General features: G+C 53.0%; 1 protein-coding gene across 2 annotated transcripts in view; it reads left to right on the forward strand.

Moving 5' to 3' along the window:
• The window catches only part of aldh18a1 (aldehyde dehydrogenase 18 family, member A1), a 67,324-nt gene that overhangs the window by 20,096 nt on the left and 28,534 nt on the right, over nt 1-18,694 (forward strand). Inside the window, exons 3-8 of one of the 2 annotated variants that reach the window (XM_038822115.1) lie at nt 2,835-3,058; nt 5,064-5,213; nt 9,602-9,706; nt 9,883-10,035; nt 10,564-10,657; nt 15,273-15,397. In XM_038822115.1, coding sequence (XP_038678043.1) covers nt 2,835-3,058; nt 5,064-5,213; nt 9,602-9,706; nt 9,883-10,035; nt 10,564-10,657; nt 15,273-15,397 — 851 coding nt within the window. The remainder of the gene's footprint in view (nt 1-2,834; nt 3,059-5,063; nt 5,214-9,601; nt 9,707-9,882; nt 10,036-10,563; nt 10,658-15,272; nt 15,398-18,694) is intronic. The other variant, XM_038822116.1, reaches the window with a different exon arrangement.

Here is an 18,694-nt window from a genome sequence, read left to right on the forward strand (position 1 = left end):
TAGTATGGGCTGAGGTTAGAAACAGGAAAGGAGAGGTCACCCTGTTGGGAGTTTTCTATAGGCCACCTAATAGTTCTAGAGATGTAGAGGAAAGGATGGCGAAGATGATTCTGGAAAAGAGCGAAAGTAACAGGGTAGTTGTTATGGGAGACTTTAACTTTCCTAATATTGACTGGAAAAGATATAGTTCGAGTACATTGGATGGGTCGTTCTTTGTACAATGTGTGCAGGAGGGTTTTCTGACACAATATGTTGACAGGCCAACAAGAGGCGAGGCCACTTTGGATTTGGTTTTGGGTAATGAACCAGGCCAGGTGTTAGATCTGGAGGTAGGTGAACACTTTGGAGACAGTGACCACAATTCGGTGACCTTTACGTTAGTGATGGAAAGGGATAAGTATACCCCGCAGAGCAAGAGTTATAGCTGGGGGAAGGGCAATTATGATGCCATTAGACATGACTTAGGATGTGTTGGTTGGAGAAGTAGGCTGCAAGGGTTGGGCACACTGGATATGTGGAGCTTGTTCAAGGAACAGCTATTGCATGTTCTTGATAAGTACGTACCAGTCAGGCAGGGAGGAAGGGGTCGAGCGAGGGAACCGTGGTTTACCAAAGAAGTGGAATCTCTTGTTAAGAGGAAGAAGGAGGCCTATGTGAAGATGAGGCGTGAAGTTTCAGTTGGGGCGCTTGATAGTTACAAGGAAGCGAGGAAGGATCTAAAGAGAGAGCTGAGACGAGCAAGGAGGGGACATGAGAAGTCTTTGGCAGGTAGGATCAAGGAAAACCCAAAAGCTTTCTATAGGTATGTCAGGAATAAAAGAATGACTAGGGTAAGAGTAGGGCCAGTCAAGGACAGTGGTGGGAAGTTGTGTGTGGAGGCTGAGGAGATAAGCGAGATACTAAATGAATACTTTTCGTCAGTATTCACTCAAGAAAAAGATAATATTGTGGAGGAGAATGCTGAGACCCAGGCTATTAGAATAGATGGCATTGAGGTGTGTAGGGAAGAAGTGTTGGCAATTCTGGACAAGGTGAAAATAGATAAGTCCCCGGGGCCAGATGGGATTTATCCTAGGATTCTCTGGGAAGCCAGGGAAGAGATTGCTGAGCCTTTGGCTTTGATTTTTAGGTCATCATTGGCTACAGGAATAGTGCCAGAGGACTGGAGGATAGCAAATGTGGTCCCTTTGTTCAAGAAGGGGAGTAGAGATAACCCAGGTAACTATAGGCCGGTGAGCCTAACGTCTGTGGTGGGTAAAGTCTTGGAGAGGATTATAAAAGATACGATTTATAATCATCTAGATAGGAATAATATGATTAGGGATAGTCAGCATGGTTTTGTGAAGGGTAGGTCATGCCTCACAAACCTTATCGAGTTCTTTGAGAAGGTGACTGAACAGGTAGACGAGGGTAGAGCAGTTGATGTGGTGTATATGGATTTCAGTAAAGCGTTTGATAAGGTTCCCCACGGTCGGCTATTGCAGAAAATACGGAGGCTGGGGATTGAGGGTGATTTAGAGATGTGGATCAGAAATTGGCTAGTTGAAAGAAGACAGAGAGTGGTAGTTGATGGGAAATGTTCAGAATGGAGTTCAGTTACGAGTGGCGTACCACAAGGATCTGTTCTGGGGCCGTTGCTGTTTGTCATTTTTATAAATGACCTAGAGGAGGGCGCAGAAGGATGGGTGAGTAAATTTGCAGACGACACTAAAGTCGGTGGAGTTGTAGACAGTGCGGAAGGATGTTGCAGGTTAAAGAGGGACATAGATAAGCTGCAGAGCTGGGCTGAGAGGTGGCAAATGGAGTTTAATGTGGAGAAGTGTGAGGTGATTCACTTTGGAAAGAATAACAGGAATGCGGAATATTTGGCTAATGGTAAAATTCTTGGTAGTGTGGATGAGCAGAGGGATCTCGGTGTCCATGTACATAGATCCCTGAAAGTTGCCACCCAGGTTGATAGGGTTGTGAAGAAGGCCTATGGTGTGTTGGCCTTTATTGGTAGAGGGATTGAGTTCCGGAGCCATGAGGTCATGATGCAGCTGTACCAAACTCTGGTACGGCCGCATTTGGAGTATTGCGTACAGTTCTGGTCGCCTCATTATAGGAAGGACGTGGAAGCTTTGGAACGGGTGCAGAGGAGATTTACCAGGATGTTGCCTGGTATGGAGGGAAAATCTTATGAGGAAAGGCTGATGGACTTGAGGTTGTTTTCGTTAGAGAGAAGAAGGTTAAGAGGTGACTTAATAGAGGCATACAAAATGATCAGAGGGTTAGATAGGGTGGACAGCGAGAGCCTTCTCCCGCGGATGGAGGTGGCTAGCACGAGGGGACATAGCCTTAAATTGAGGGGTAATAGATATAGGACAGAGGTCAGAGGTGGGTTTTTTACGCAAAGAGTGGTGAGGCCGTGGAATGCCCTACCTGCAACAGTAGTGAACTCGCCAACATTGAGGGCATTTAAAAATTTATTGGATAAGCATATGGATGATAAGGGCATAGTGTAGGTTAGATGGCCTTTAGTTTTTTTTTCCATGTCGGTGCAACATCGAGGGCCGAAGGGCCTGTACTGCGCTGTATCGTTCTATGTTCTATGTTAAAAGCTTTGGAACATCAAAGTTTGAACCTGGCCTCTGTGCGTGATTTGGTTTCCATTATTTCTTCTGTTTAGTTGTAAAAATTCATTTTTCGACAGTAGTTCTGATGTTACATTTAAAGGAATGAACCATGACCAGATCATAACGTTCTTCACATAAAGGTGTTCCCTGAAGATTTTATTTGTTCCTCGGTTACTGTTTCCAGATGAGGTTGTGAATTTGTCTTTCTCTTTTCTCTAGATTGGCCAATTTATGGATCAGTGTCAGATAAACCATTTACCCGCTGTTGGAGCAACGTTCCATTTCTCACTATTCCTCTAAGGCGCACTCCAGGGAAACCATACGCCCATCGTGGTGAGCTGAAACATGCCAAGCGCATTGTGGTGAAGCTTGGCAGTGCTGTGGTGACCCGAGGTGATGAGTGTGGCCTGGCTCTTGGCCGTCTGGCTTCCATTGTCGAGCAGGTGAGATCAGAGGCTGGCAAATTCTGTTCCATTAGGAATGTGCTGCAAGAGAATAACTTTTTAAACCTTGGTCGATAAGCTTTTGCTAATTCCCAAGGTTAGGAGATGATTGAGGACCGATATGGAAATATTGCCCGGAGGATTAGATGGTGGTAATAATTGCTGCAGAATGATTTTGGTTGAACAGACTCCACCTCTCACTTTCCCTTTCAGACCCTCCTTGAACCCTGACCCTATGACTGAGCTTTCAGCCACTCGCCTTCTCATTGCCTTTGTCTCAGTCACAATTTTGTTTTCTTAACGGAGCAAAGGAGATGTGATGTGAACAAGATTGTGACAGATTTTAATAAGATTGAGAAGGAAAATCTCTTATAAAATGTTGGTTAGGCCATGTGATAGCCACTGGAAAGGGAGCAGAGGGGATTTACCAAGATGTTGCCTGGGCTGGAGAGTGTTAGTTATGAAGAGAGATTGGATAGACTGGGATTGTTTTCCTTGGAGCAGAGGAGGCTGAGGGGGGACATGACTGAGGTGTATAAAATGATGAGGGGCATAGATAGAGTAGGCAGGAAGAAACCTTTCCCCTTGGTGAAGGGATCAATGGCCAGGGGGCATAGATTTATGGTAAGGAGCAGGAGGTTTAGAGGGGGTGTGAGGGAAAACCTTTCACCCAGAGGGTGGTGGGAGTCTGGAACTCGCTGCTTGAAAGGGTGGGGGAGGCAGAGACCCTCAGAACATTGACAAAGTATTTAGATGTGTGCCTGCGATCCCAGGGCAGACACGGCTATGGGCCACGGACTGGGAAATGGGATTACAGCAGTTAGGTGGTTGTTTTTGACTGGCGCAGACACGATGGACCGATGGGTCTTTTCTGTGCTGTAGTACTGTATGCGTTTATGGGCGCAATCGAGGCATCATCGTGCCTGGCTTGGTGATGTGGCGAGGCCATTAAATCTTGTTGGAGCCTATCGTGAGATTGGCAATGTCTCACTGGGTGTGGTCCAGATTTACATATTTAAATGAGCAATTATGCTTAATGAAATATATCAGTGACGATGCTCCCAACGCCCTGGAACAAGCGGCCACACCAGGGTGAGCTCGCAGGGCGTCTAGTACAGGTCAACACAAACCTGGACCAGGCGTAACAGCACCTTGGGAGGGGGGGGGGGGGGGGGTTCTTCCTCCCATGGCAGGGGGGGGGGGGTCCTCCCAGGGCAGGGGGGGTCCTCCCAGGGCTGGGGGGGGTCCTCCCAGGCCAGGGGGGGGTCCTCCCAGGGCAGGGGGGGGGGGTCCTCCCAGGGCAGGGGGGGGTCCTCCCAGGGCAGGGGGGGTCCTCCCAGGCCAGGGGGGCCCTCCCAGGCCCCGGGGGGGGGGGGTCCTCCCAGGGCAGGGGGGGGTCCTCCTAGGCCGGGGGGGCCCTCCCAGGCCCGGGGGGGGGGGGTCCTCCCAGGGCAGGGGAGGCGGGGGCCCTCCCAGGCCGGGGGGGGGGGTCCTCCCAGGCCAGGGGGTGATCAGGCTCTGGGCAGGGTGGTACCCTGGCTCTCCTGCTGCCACCCTGGGGTGCCCTGGCAGTGTCACCTTAGCTGGCAGGGGCACTGCCAGGGTGCCGGTTTGGCGACGCCCGGGGTTTAGCTCGGGGGGGGTTACCCTGTCCTGATGAGGTGGGGTGAAGGGGGGTCTCGAGTGAGCAGTAATGACCTGGATGTCACTGTCCACGAAGGTGATCGAAATGGAAACGGCTAATGATTTGAAAAGGAAGCTGGGTGGGAATTTTAAAGACATGAATGTGTCGGGAGGCTGAGATTAAACAGCAAAGAGAAACTAATTGGGCTGCTGTGTGATATGGACTCGATGGGCCGAATGGTCTCCTTCCGTACAGTAAATGACTGTTTAACCTTCCTGTGCAGCACCTTAGATGTTGTTTGTGAGTCCAGGTGCGATGTTGTTTGATAAATTGTTATTCAAGAATCAGTAGTTTGGAACTTGCTTGTTGTTTCTCCTAAAGGTGTCTGTCCTCCAGAACCAAGGTCGGGAGATGATGATTGTAACGAGTGGAGCTGTGGCTTTTGGCAAACAACGTCTTCGCCATGAGATCCTGCTTTCCCAGAGCGTCCGACAAGCGCTGCACTCTGGACAAAACCAGCTGAAAGACATGGTGAGCTGGCAGGAGATTAACATCTAAAAGCAGTTTGAGATGTGGCCATGTTGAATTCTCTCTGACGGTTTAACTTTGATTTTTTTTCTCCCAGCCGAGGACAGAATTTCAAGAAAAATGAACAGAATATTGAAGGAATAATAATCTTTAGTATTGGCTTATATTAACACTGCAGTGAAGTTACTGTGAAAAGCCCCTAGTCGCCACATTCCGGTGCCTGTTCGGGTACACAGAGGGAGAATTCAGAATGTCCAATTCACCTAACAGCACGTCTTTAGGGACTTGTGGGAGGAAACCGGAGCACCCGGAGGAAACCCACGCAGACACAGGGAGAACGTGCAGACTCTGCACAGAGAGACCCAAGGTGGGGGTGGGGGGTGGGGAAGGAATGTGGAATGCGAGACATTTCCAATTGGCCGCTTTCTCCAGGTGAGTGGGTGGGGGTGAGTGAGTGGGGGTGGGGGTGAGTGAGTGGGGGTGGGGGTGAGTGGGTGGGGGTGGGGGTGAGTGGGTGTGGGTGGGGGTGAGTGGGTGGGGGTGAGTGGGTGGGTGGGGGTGAGTGTGTGTGGGGGTGGGGGTGTGGGGGTGGGTGTGTGGGGGTGGGGGGTGAGTGTGGGTGGGGGTGAGTGGGTGTGGTTGGGGGTGAGTGTGTGGGTGGGTTGGGGGTGAGTGGGTGGGGGTGAGTGGGTGGGTGGGGGTGAGTGTGTGTGGGGGTGGGGGTGGGTGTGTGGGGGTGGGGGTGAGTGTGGGTGGGGGTGAGTGGGGGTGGTTGGGGGTGAGTGTGTGGGTGGGGGTGGGGGTGAGTGGGTGGGGGTGGGTGTGTGGGGGTGAGTGGGTGGGGGTGAGTGGGTGTGTGGGTGGGGGTGAGTAGGTGGGTGGGGTGAGTGGGTGGGTGGGGGTGAGTGAGTGTGTGGGTGGGGGTGAGTGGGTGGGTGGGGGTGAGTGGGTGGGTGGGGGTGAGTGGGTGGGTGGGGGTGAGTGTGTGGGGGTGGGTGTGTGGGGGTGGGGGTGAGTGGGTGTGGTTGGGGGTGAGTGGGTGGGGGTGAGTGGGTGGGTGGGGGTGAGTGTGTGGGGATAAGTGGGTGGGGGTGGGGGTGAGTGTGTGGGTGGGGGTGGGGGTGAGTGTGGGGGTGGGGGTGGGGGTGAGTGGGTGGGGGTGGGGGTGAGTGGGTGTGTGGGTGGGGGTGAGTAGGTGGGTGGGGGTGAGTGGGTGGGTGGGGGTGAGTGAGTGTGTGGGTGGGGGTGAGTGAGTGGGTGGGGGTGGGGGTGAGTGGGTGGGGGTGGGGGGTGAGTGTGTGTGGGGGTGAGTGTGGGTGGGGGTGGGGGTGAGTGGGTGTGTGGGTGGGGGTGAGTGGGTGTGTGTGTGGGGGTGAGTGTGTGTGGGGGTGAGTGTGTGTGGGGGTGGGGGGTGAGTGGGTGGGGGTGAGTGGGTGGGGGTGAGTGGGTGTGTGGGTGGGGGTGAGTGAGTGGGTGGGGGTGAGTGAGTGGGTGGGGGTGAGTGAGTGGGTGGGGGTGAGTGAGTGGGTGGGGGTGAGTGGGTGGGGGTGAGTGGGTAATACGACCTCCCCCCTCCCCCCAGTTGGGCCGGCTCTCTCTGGCTCTTTGATGGGAATTCTGGCCAATCCAACAGCAGAGGGAATGCTAATTGCTCTGGATTCGGGTGGGCAGAGCGTTGGCCCATTTGCCCGTCTGAATATCAGCGCCCCCAGTGGCAATGCGATTGCTCCTGATTCAGTTCCAGCGGGAACACTTACAGCGGATTCTCCATTGGCACAATCCTCCGCTTCCCCGGCATCGCACCCATACCCGCCGATTCCCGACGGCGTGGATTGGCCACAATGGGAAATCCCACTGGCCGGCTGCAGGAAAGGAGAATCCCGCTGCAGCTCGGAGCCCTCCCCATCGGAAACACTTCTAATCTCCCAAACGGAGAATCCAGCCCCGGGTCAATAGGCTCAACCCTGCAGAATGTTTCCTGAACCTCTCCCTCCATCTTTTACAACCTCCTTAAAAGTCAGTTCTTTGTTCAAAAACGTTGGTTTCCCGTCTTAGTAACTCCTTTGTCTCAACTCCCATATCTTTCATGATAGATGTTGGCCGGGATTCTCCGATTCTGCGCTGGGTCGGAGAATCGGGGTGTGGGGGGGGGATGCGGCCCGTACCGATGCTGCCCGTTGATTCTCGGGCGCCTGCGGGATCGCTGCCGCGCTGGTCGGGGGCCGTTGAAAGCACCCCCCCCCCCCCCCCCCCTCGATGGGCCAAGTGCCCACCGGGTTCGGCCGAGTCCCGTCGGCGTGGGTAACGTATGGTCCCACACGGCGGGATCTCAGAGTTCTGGCTGCGGGGGCTGTCCTGGAGGGGGGGGGGGGGGGGGTGGGAACTCCACGGAGGCCTGGCCCGCGATCAGGGGTTACCGATCGGCGGGCGGGTTAGTTCCGTTGTGGGGATCTATGTTCCTCCGCGCAGGGCCCCCGTCGGGATCCACCATATTGCCCGGGGACTGGGACGGAGACGGAAACCCCCGTGCATGCACGGACACATGCCGGCCGTGGCGTGCTGGGTTTCGAGCGCTGGCGCAGTGGACACCACTTCGGCGCCGTACTAGCCCCCGAGGAAGGGGTGAATAGCTGGGTCTGGAGGCCTGTTGATGCCGGAGTGGCTGAGGCCGCTTTTGATGCCGGTTTCAAAACGTGGCCACAGGATCGGAGAATCCCGGCTGTTGTTTTCTGTATTGAAGGTGCTATATGAATGCAGGTTCTTGCAGTGATTTGACCGACACTGAGGAACATTTGGAACAGGAGGGGGCGCCTCAGGCCTGTCCCGTGTTTAGCAGAATTGGCCTGTGTATAACTGTGTTTGTTCGGGGACGGGAAATGTAACAGAAACAGACAACTGATTGAAGAATGTAGGGGACATGCGAGAGATTCAAAGGCGATTCTGGGTCTGGATTCTCCGTTTCAGCGGCTAAGTGCGGCTCGAACGGAGAATTTGCGGGAGGTTTGCAACTCAAACATCGGTGCCGACCCTTCACCGATTCCGGTACCGGTGAGAAGCTAACAGCGGCGCCGAGTGAAACTCCCAGTTCCCGCGGCAAAACCAGCCAGAGAATGGCTGGATCCATGGCCACGAATGCACACGCCGATGATCTGCGGCGGTCACGCCGTACAACATGGTGCCAGCCATGTGTGGACCCAACACACCATCCAGACCGCTGAGGCTACACGTATCCTGCACCATGGGGAATTCGGCCCATCGGGGGCGGAGCATCTCGGGAGGGCCGGCCGATGGCATTGCAACGGCACGCGATGCAATTTGCCATTTCAGCGGGGGCAGAGCCTGGCTGACCGGCCTCAGACCGGCGCCAACCCCGGCTTGGGCGGCGGAGTCAATTGTCCGCCCAATCGGCGATTGCGATATCGGAGAATCCCGCCCAGGATATTTTTGTTTACACATGGAGTCTGAAATTGTGGAATGCATAATTGGAACAATTGACAGAAGCAGGCAAAGCACAGATAGGTCAGTGACTGTAGGAAAGTGAACTCAAAGGCAAAGATATTTTGCAGAACGATGGCACAGTGGGGCGGCACAGTGGGGTGGCACAGTGGGGTGGCACGGTGGGGTGGCACAGTGGGGTGGCACAGTGGCACAGTGGGGTGGCACAGTGGGGCGGCACAGTGGGGTGGCACAGTGGGGTGGCACAGTGGGGCGGCACGGTGGGGTGGCACTGTGGGGCGGCACAGTGGGGCGGCACGGTGGGGCGGCACGGTGGGGCGGCACGGTGGGGCGGCACGGTGGGGTGGCACGGTGGGGCGGCACGGTGGGGTGGCACTGTGGGGCGGCACAGTGGGGCAGCACGGTGGCACAGTGGGACAGCACAGTGGGGTGGCACAGTGGGGCGGCACAGTGGCACAGTGGGGTGGCACAGTGGGGCGGCACAGTGGGGCGGCACAGTGGAGCGGCATGGCGGTTAGAACAGTTGCCTTACAGCGCCAGGGTCCCAGGTTCGATTCCCGGCTTGGGTCACTGTCTGTGCGGCGTCTGCACGTCCTCCCCGTGTCTGCGTGAGTTTCCTCCGGGTGCTCCGGTTTCCTCCCACAGTCCAAAGATGTGCAGGTTAGGTGGACTGGCCACGCTAAATTTCCCCTCACCAAAAAGGTGAGGTGGGGTTGCAGGGATGGAGCAGGAGAATGGACCTGGATAAGGTGCTCTTTCAGAGGGTTAGTGCAGACTCAATGGGCCGAATGGCCTCTTTCTGCGCTGTAGGGATTCTGGGATTCTATGATAGGGCTTAAGATGCTCCATTTGTAGGGAATGTATAGGTCAAACAGCCCATTCCGTGTTAATTTCTGTGTCTTGTGTGCGTGAAAGGTTTTATTTTAACTTTACAGACAGTTCCTGTGCTGGAAGCTCGTGCCTGTGCTGCGGCTGGTCAGAGTGGGCTGATGGCTCTGTATGAAGCGATGTTCACACAATACAGCATCTGTGCTGCTCAGGTCTGCCGCTCTCTCTCTCCCTGTATATCCTGAAACTGTTTTTGTGCTAAAACTGTTAGACCACACATAATGAGGGCTTCAATAATGCTTCGCAATTTGGATTTGCTGCTTCCAAATTACTAGGTTTGAATTTGAGAAAATTAAATAAACATTCATGTTTTGCCGCTTATTCCCAGATTCTGGTCACAAATTTAGATTTTCACGATGAGCAGAAGAGGAGGAATCTGAGCAGTACTCTTCATGAACTTCTCCGAATGAACATTGTGCCAATTATTAACACCAATGATGCAGTGGTTCCCCCTCCTGAACCAAACAGTGACCTTCAGGGGGTAAGTGGAGCCTGAGAATTCTCAACATTAGGCTGAGATCAAAAAACAACAACTACTCCTTGCATTTATATAGCTTCTTTAGCATAACAAAACAGTGCCACACCCAGGCTAATGAGAAACGTTACAGCTCACCGAATAAAAGGGACAGAAGCAAATTAGTCTGAATAATAGGAGCCATGATGTGGAGATGCCTGTGTTACACCAGTTGGACTTTAACCTGGTTGTTAGGAAGGAGCTGCGCTCCGAAAGCTCGTGTTTGAAACAAACCTGTTGGACTTTAACCAGGTGTTATAAGACTCTTTACTGTGCTCATCCCAGTCCAACGCTGGCATCTCCACATCATAGTAAAATGATGTGGGTAGGAGAGCCGGCTTTGAGGGGGGGGGGGGGGGGGCGGCTGTGTATTGAACGGTGGGAAATGATGAACAATCTTGGGGCTGTTTCCCTTTTGCATTGAGCTGGTCTGTCTACACTTCAGCTTGGTTTACTTTGCAGAGCGGGTCCTTCATTCTCAGCTTTGTGTTCTAGCAGGTGATCAGTGTCAAGGACAACGACAGCCTCGCAGCCAGGCTGGCTGTGGAGATGAGGGCTGACCTGCTGATTATTCTCTCTGATGTGGAAGGTGGGTGAGATCACAGTGACAATGACCAAACTGGCCACTTTCTGCATTCACTAACCCCAGTGACAGACAGAGGCAATAGCTCAGTACTATAACTGGCTGGTAGCGGGTCTACACGGGACAGGAAGGCTGGGTCAGTACGAAATAACAATTATAGGGTGATTTGATTAAATGGGACAATTATCTGTTTTGCCGGTTAAGAGATACAAGATTAAAAGTAAAATATTTGGAACAATAGACAGGAGAAATTTCAAACGGGGTGTTATGAAGTTATAGGAGGTATTTTGCTCCCCTCTATTTTACATTTAATCTTGTGTCAATGGCCCCTCACTCCAGCTCCCTCGGTGACTGGGAATGGTCTGCGTCTCTCTCAGCTGTTTGCTCAGACCCGACTGTATTGGAGTTAATCTGCTCTGTACCATCTCTAAAACCTTAGCATCATTCCTATCGTGTGGGCCCACTACTCTAGTCTGGACTTGTGGGAGGAAACTGGATCACCTGGAGGAAACCCACGCACACATGGGGAGGACGTGCAGACTCCGCACAGATAGTGACCCAGCGGGGAATCGAACCTGGGACCCTGGCGATGTGAAGCCACAGTGCTAACCACTGTGTTACCATGTATCCCCAAGAAAGAAAACGATGAGCAAGACGAGAGAGAGACACAAGAGCTCTTGTTAAGGTTTTATATCAGTTCTTCAATATGCCGTGGGTTTATATTCTGTGCCTCTGTGATAGAACCCAGAATTTATTTAGCTTGTTTCATGGCCTTACACCCTGAGGTGCTGCCTTTGATGTCCTGACAACTTGCTCCTCAATCGCTCCTGGGTGCAGTTCCTTCCATTCACGGTACAACGCTGCTGGTATTTATTTTAGCCAAAAGGCAACACATCGTCCACGCAGACATTGGATTTCATCCACCACTTTCTCAACCTTATCAAAATCAAACTCATTAATTAACTATGGGCGCGATTCATTGGTGCATTTTGGGTGCGTTTGGCAGGTGTCTCTCTACTGTCGCGTGGGCGAGATCGCGGACCGTATTCAACACCAATTACTGACGATAATGAGCCCCCTCGAGATTCTCACCGTCTGATTCGCCCGACTCTCACCTCAGCGTCTTGGCGCTAACAAGGAGGAGCAGCCTTTAAACACTCCCTCACCACTCGCTCCCTCACCACTCACTCCCTCACCACTCACTCCCCCATCACACACTCCCCCACCACTCACTCCCTCACCACTCACTCCCTCACCACTCACTCCCTCACCACTCACTCCCTCACCACTCACTCCCCCACCACTCACTCCCTCACCACTCACTCCCTCACCACTCACTCCCTCACCACTCACTCCCTCACCACTCACTCCCTCACCACTCACTCCCTCACCACTCACTCCCTCACCACTCACTCCCTCACCACTCACCCCCTCACCACTCACCCCCTCACCACTCACCCCCTCACCACTCACTCCCTCACCACTCACTCCCTCACCACTCACTCCCTCACCACTCACTCCCCCATCACACACTCCCCCACCACTCACTCCCTCACCACTCACTCCTCACCACTCACTCCCTCACCACTCACTCCCCCACCCACTCACTCCCTCACCACTCACTCCCTCACCACTCACTCCCTCACCACTCACTCCCTCACCACTCACTCCCTCACCACTCACTCCCTCACCACTCACTCCCCCACCACTCACTCCCTCACCACTCACTCCCTCACCACTCACTCCCTCACCACTCACAGCCTCCCCCTCGCTCCCTCACCACTCACACCCTCCCCTTGCTCCCTCACCACTCACTCCCTCACCCCTTGCTCCCTCACCACTCACTCCCTCACCACTCACACCCTCCCCTCGCTCCCTCACCCTCACTCCCTCCCCGTCGCTCCCTCACCACTCACTCCCTCACCACTCACTCCCTCACCACTCACTCCATCACCACTCACTCCCTCACCCACTCACTCCCTCACCACTCACTCCCTCACCACTCACTTCCCCCACCACTCACTTCCCCCACCACTCACTCCCCCCACCACTCACTCCCCCACCACTCACTCCCCCCACCACTCACCCCCTCACCACTCACCCCCCCACCACTCACTCCCTCCCTCTCACTCCCTCCCTCTCACTCCCTCCCTCTCACTCCCAGTCAGCACACAAACACGGCAGTGCGCAGACCTGCTCCTTGCTTTGGGGATACCGACCCGGCCAGGCTTCCCGACACCGGAGATGTGAGACGGGATATCCTATCCCCCCCGAGGGGGTCAGAGGACCAGCAGCAGGGTCAGCAATGCCGCCTGGGAGGCAGTGGGAGGGGCTGTCAGTGTTGGCAGCATGACCAGCAGCAGGGTCAGCAATGCCGCCTGGGAGGCAGTGGGAGGGGCTGGCAGTGTGGGCAGCATGACCAGCAGCAGGGTCAGCAATGCCGCCTGGGAGGCAGTGGGAGGGGCTGGCAGTGTGGGCAGGAGGACCAGCAGCAGGGTCAGCAATGCCGCCTGGGAGGCAGTGGGAGGGGCTGGCAGTGTGGGCAGCATGACCAGCGTCAATGTTGGCAGAAGACCAACGCCCTCCAGCGAGCTGCAAGGGTAAGTTACCACCTCCCGCCTGGCATCAAGCCCACCTGTCACCCCTCAAATTCCCAACCGCCGGCCCCCACACATCACTGGCTGACACCTCACACCCTCCCCACATCTGATCTTCGTGCTTGTTCCTCTGCACCGCCCGGCACCCACCAGCACAGCCCCTTCATGTCCAGGTGCGGTGCCTACACATGCCACCTGCTATAGACCCCCCTGATCCATCAACCGTGTGGCTCACAAAACCCTCTCTCTGTCCCCGCAGGAGGGAATAGTCTAAATAAGCAGGAAAGGGCCAAGAAGGGGGGCGCGGAGTTCCAGATATCCCAGTCCTCACCCCTGTGAGGAACGGGCCCAGGAGGTCACGGTGTTGCCCAAGGAGAGAGCAGTCACCGACAGCGATATCTCAGTCGTGAGATTCAGGGGGGGATGTCAGCGACATTCCTGCGAGTGCATAGCCATTTGGAGGAGTCCCAAACGCTACGGGTGCAGGAGCTGTAAAACCAGTCGTTGTTCCATTGAGGAATCTCCATTTGGTACATTCCATTCCATTTGGTACACTCTGCTCCATTTGGTACACTCTGCTCCATGTGGTACACTCTGCTCCATGTGGTACACTCTGCTCCATGTGGTACACTCCGCTCCATGTGGTACACTCCGCTCCATGTGGTATACTCCGCTCCATGTGGTACACTCCGCTTCACGTGCTACACTCCGCTCCATGTGGTACACTCCGCTCCATGTGGTACACTCTGCTCCATGTGGTACACTCTGCTCCATGTGGTACACTCCGCTCCATGTGGTACACTCCGCTCCACGTGGTACACTCTGCTCCATGTGGTACGCTCCGCTCCATGTGGTACACTCCGCTCCATGTGGTACACTCTGCTCCATGTGGTACACTCTGCTCCATGTGGTACACTCCGCTCCATGTGGTACACTCCGCTCCATGTGGTACACTCCGCTCCACGTGGTACACTCCGCTCCACGTGGTACACTCCGCTCCACGTGGTACACTCCGCTCCCATCCTCCTGTGCTCAAATTGGCTGCCAACGTGGCAGATGGAGATTCTCTCCTGGGTAATGGCCCCTGGGTGGCAGCTGCTCGTGCTGTGGCGGGGGGGGGGGGGGGGGTGGAAATGCGTGAGGACAGAGGGTGGGAGCTCTTACCACGGCAGTTATAATGTGTGATATGGAGTCTGGTCAGCAGGGAGCTGGAAGTACCGTCTATCTTAAATTGCCCCCAAGACACATTAATCACTATAATTGGGATTTTGGAACTCAAACTGGAGACACTTAATTGTGGCATTTCAAAAAGAAAATGTGGATCTGTTAGATCTCACAGAGCCTACTGTTACAACATTGTAATTTTATGTAATTTAGCAAAGTCAGATGTGTCGGTCTTTTAGTTAAATACTAACCCAGCTTTTGATCCAACAATGTTGTCCTGTTTACTGAGAGAAGAGATGGATGTTATGTTCATAGCCATAGAGTTTGACAGCAGGGACAGAGGTCATTCGGCCCATCATCATAACTGTCTGGTGTCTTCATTCAAAGGGCAGAGATTAGTTACTGTCGGAGCTGCTGTTCATCCAATGGGATTGGGTGTTAATATCAGGGAGTTAGGGGAAGGTACAACTTACATTTATATTCTGCCATCCACAGGAGCTTTAATCAATTAAAAATGGGCAACTTGCCACCTAAAGAGGGGTTTGGAAAGGTGAGCAAAACCTTGATCAAAGATGTAGGTTTTAAGGATCATTGGGAAGGTGAGTGCAGGGGGGGGGGGGGGCTGTGGTTTAGGAGGGAAGGAAATCGGGGTGTCTCTGAGGAACGCAGAGATCTCTGGGCTGTGGGAGTTACAGAGATGGGGAGGGTGATATCACTGAGTCATTTCAACACAAGGATCAGAATTTAGAAATGAAACTCCAAAATGAACTTCTGTTTCCAATAATTTGGGTTGTGGATGGTTGTGTTTACAGATTGAGGGTTTGAGAATTTGTTAGTAAAAGTGCTCTCCTTTCTTTCAGGGCTTTTTGATAGTCCACCTGGATTGGATGATGCTAAACTTATTGACACCTTTTACCCTGGAGACCAGCAGTCCATCACCTTTGGTACAATGTCCAGAGTGGGCCTGGGAGGAATGGAAGCCAAGGTGCGAGACCGGCTGTGAACAGAGAAATGATTAGAATGACAGTCAGGGGAGATAGTGAACATCCAACGATTCAGCATTGTCCAATGTTTTGTAACCTGCTCAATTCTGAAGCTTCATCCAGACAGCAGAGATTCAGAAGCTTCTTGTCCCCCCCCCCCCCCCCTCTCTATCTTCAAGGTTTCGGCATATTTATTTAACCAGTCGCTCCTACAACATTTCAGTATATCTCAGGTGGCCACCTGAATTTCAATTTACTGCTGAACAATTTGTTCATCATTTACTTTGTGTTGTTCCTTTCTTTTCTACACCGGTAATCTAACTGTCTCCCTCTGTGCCACGTGTGGTCAGTTCTGTGGATTGGTAGCTGTGTGAAGAGGTTGGAGGAACAGGAATTGATCCTTCAGTCAGATCATGGTTGATTTGTCCATTTTCTCCCCATTTCCCCACATGCCTGGATACCTGTTATAACCCGCACCTGTGGAACCTGCAGAATACGAGCTCCCCCAATAAGTGTCGGGGCGACCTTAACAAAGGCAATCGCGCCCCCCCCCCCCCCCCCCCCCCCCCCCCCCCCCCTCCCCAACGGTGATTCTCTGGCCCGTGATGGGCCAAAGTCCCGCCGCTGTCATGTCTCTTCCGCCGGCGTGGATCAAACCACCTACCTTACCGGCAGGACCAGGCGGCGCGGGCGGGCTCCGGGGTCCTGGGAGGGGGGGGGGGGCGAGGGGCGATCTGGCCCCGGGGGGGGTGCCCCCACGGTGGCCTGGCCTGCGATCGGGGCTCACCGATCGGCGGGTGGGCCTGTGCCGTGGGGGCCCCCCTGCCCCGCCGGGTAGGGGAGAATCCCGGCCAATGTGTCTTTGTAAATAGGTTCGACCAGTCAGGCACGAACTAGTGAAGACGCAGGAGGAAGCTACTGCAACTGCACGTTAACATTTAAATAAAAGTACATTTTGTTTTTCTCATTAACTTGGAATCCTTCCGTTGCCCCTTTTAAAAATATTTTTACCCAGTAAATCTATCACTGCTGCCTGGTGAGGTACAGAGACTGCAGGGATAATGGGAAAGCTCCTTCTCTTTGGAGTTACAGAGTTGTTTGAATTAGATTGAGGAAAACTAAATCCCTGATGAGAATCTGTGTCCAGGTTTTGTACAGAAGTAGTTTAGAGCTTCCCCTGCAGTCTGACTGAATGTAGCTGGTTTAGGAACTGGAGACTGGTACAAACTGAGAGCTGCTGTTCTGGAACACTGCGCACAGTGAGTGGTGAGGGTGCGTTAGAACCGGCCTTGGTATTGGGCGCCCCACCAGAATCTGCAGTGAGATATTTGGACCTGTCTGTTTATTTCAGCTGCTCGTTCACATTCCACCCCCCCCCCCCCCCCCCCCCCCCCCCCCCCCCCCCCCCCACCCAGTGTAAATGGAACATACCAGATCCTGAGTGGTATTGACAGGGTGGATGTGGAGAGGATGTTTCCTCTTGTCTGAGAATCTAGAACTGGGGGGTCACTGTTTAAAAATAAAGAGTCGCTCATTTAAGATGGAGATGAGAAATGTTTTCTTTGAGGGGGGTGAGTCTCTGCAACTCTCTTCCTCAAGAGGCAGTGGAAGCTGAGTCTTTGAATTATTAAGGCAGAGGTGGATAGATTCTTGATTAACAAGGGGGTGAAATATCGGAGGCCTCCTGCTCCCAATTCATGTGTTTGTATGTTTGTGTTTGTTTGTGTGTTTGTTTGTGTATGTTTGTGTGTACTGATTTCTAATTCTGCTCGACAACAAAACATGAAATTGAGGAGTGAAGTTATTTTCTATCTGTCTTTGCTGTAGATTGAATTTCAGTCTACCTAACTCAGTTGGTCAGTAAATAACTGATGTTTTGACCACTTGTTTCCTGAAGCACAGGCCAATCGAGGACCCGCTAAAAGCTGAAGGTTCCGCAGTAACGACATTTGGGCTGATGTAAAGCAATTTTTCAAAATTCATCCAGGGGATGTGGGAAAGACCAGCATTAATTTCCCAACTTTAATTGCCCCTGAGAAGGTGGCAGTGAACCACTGCAGTCCCTGTGGAGTAGGTACACCCACTGTGCTGTTAGGGGGTTGGGGGGGTTCCAGGATTTTGGCCCAGTGATAATGAAGGAGCAACGATATATTTCCAAGTCAAGGTGGTGTGTGGCTTGGAGAGGAGCCTCCAGGTGGTGTCATCTCCGTGCAGCTACTGCCCTTGTCCTTCTAGACTAGTGTTTTTCAAACTTTCTTCCCAGGACCCACTTTTGCCCACTGCAGACCTCCGCGATCCAAGCCGGCCAACCTTCATGACCTACATCACGTTCGCTTACCTTTAATGTGACAGGTGAGCCTGCTTGGTCCTCACGATCGCACTCCAATCAAGTTCAAAGGAGACAAGGGCAATAAATGTATCAGATACCGACTTCAGCTCGTTTCTTTATGCCATCTTCACCTTTGCAAGAATGGAAAATCCAACCTCGCACGTGGAGGTCGCCGTGAAGGGCAATAGCAACAAAATTCTTGTTTTACTCAGCACTAGATACTCCTGGGAGATGCCTAATAGGCTTTTGACATGTTTTTAATGTGTTATCACAGGTCAGGTACAGCAGCTTAGTCTTTTAATTTGGAGTCAGCTCTAAGTTAATAACTGACTCTGGGGCCTCAAACTCAAAAGGAATTTTTCATCCACCACTTCTCTTTCAAAATCTGAGACTTCTCTTTTCATTTGTCAGTACTTCCTGCAAAGAACACATGTGTTTTGCATTCTTATTTGCATTGGCACAATTGACAAAACCATACCTCAAGAAATCATCTTTATACTGCTTTGTTCCTGAGTTAAGTTTCTGCTTTGTAGGCTGTTAACCAGAGGTCCTGGAGCTCTGTACAGAGCGAACACCAGCACTGATCTGCCCTAGCCTGGACTCTCCCAAGCAGCTCACTCCAGCAGATTCAGTTGAGTGATCCTGTCCAGCAGGTACACTGCCTGTGTTTGTGACTGGCTGTCTCCTACTTGTAAGGAAAATGATTCATCTTCACCGTCCTCTTGCCGGGCTTGCCAGCAGCTAGAAATTGGAAGAAGCTCTTCTCTGTGATTTGGCACCAAAAGCTTGTACATAGAGGGTGCTGATGCCACGTGTACGTACAGATTGTGTGACCCGCTCACTGCTGCCGCCTGTGGCCAGAAGACTGCACACAGTCTTCCCTTCTTATTTAGATGGTGGCAGCGGCCAATCTCATTAAAAATGGCGATAGTGGCCGTTGGGAACTTCTGCGATCGAGGCCACCGCGGAA

This window comes from Scyliorhinus canicula, chromosome 16, assembly GCF_902713615.1.
Source record: "Scyliorhinus canicula chromosome 16, sScyCan1.1, whole genome shotgun sequence".
NCBI lineage: Eukaryota > Metazoa > Chordata > Chondrichthyes > Carcharhiniformes > Scyliorhinidae > Scyliorhinus > Scyliorhinus canicula.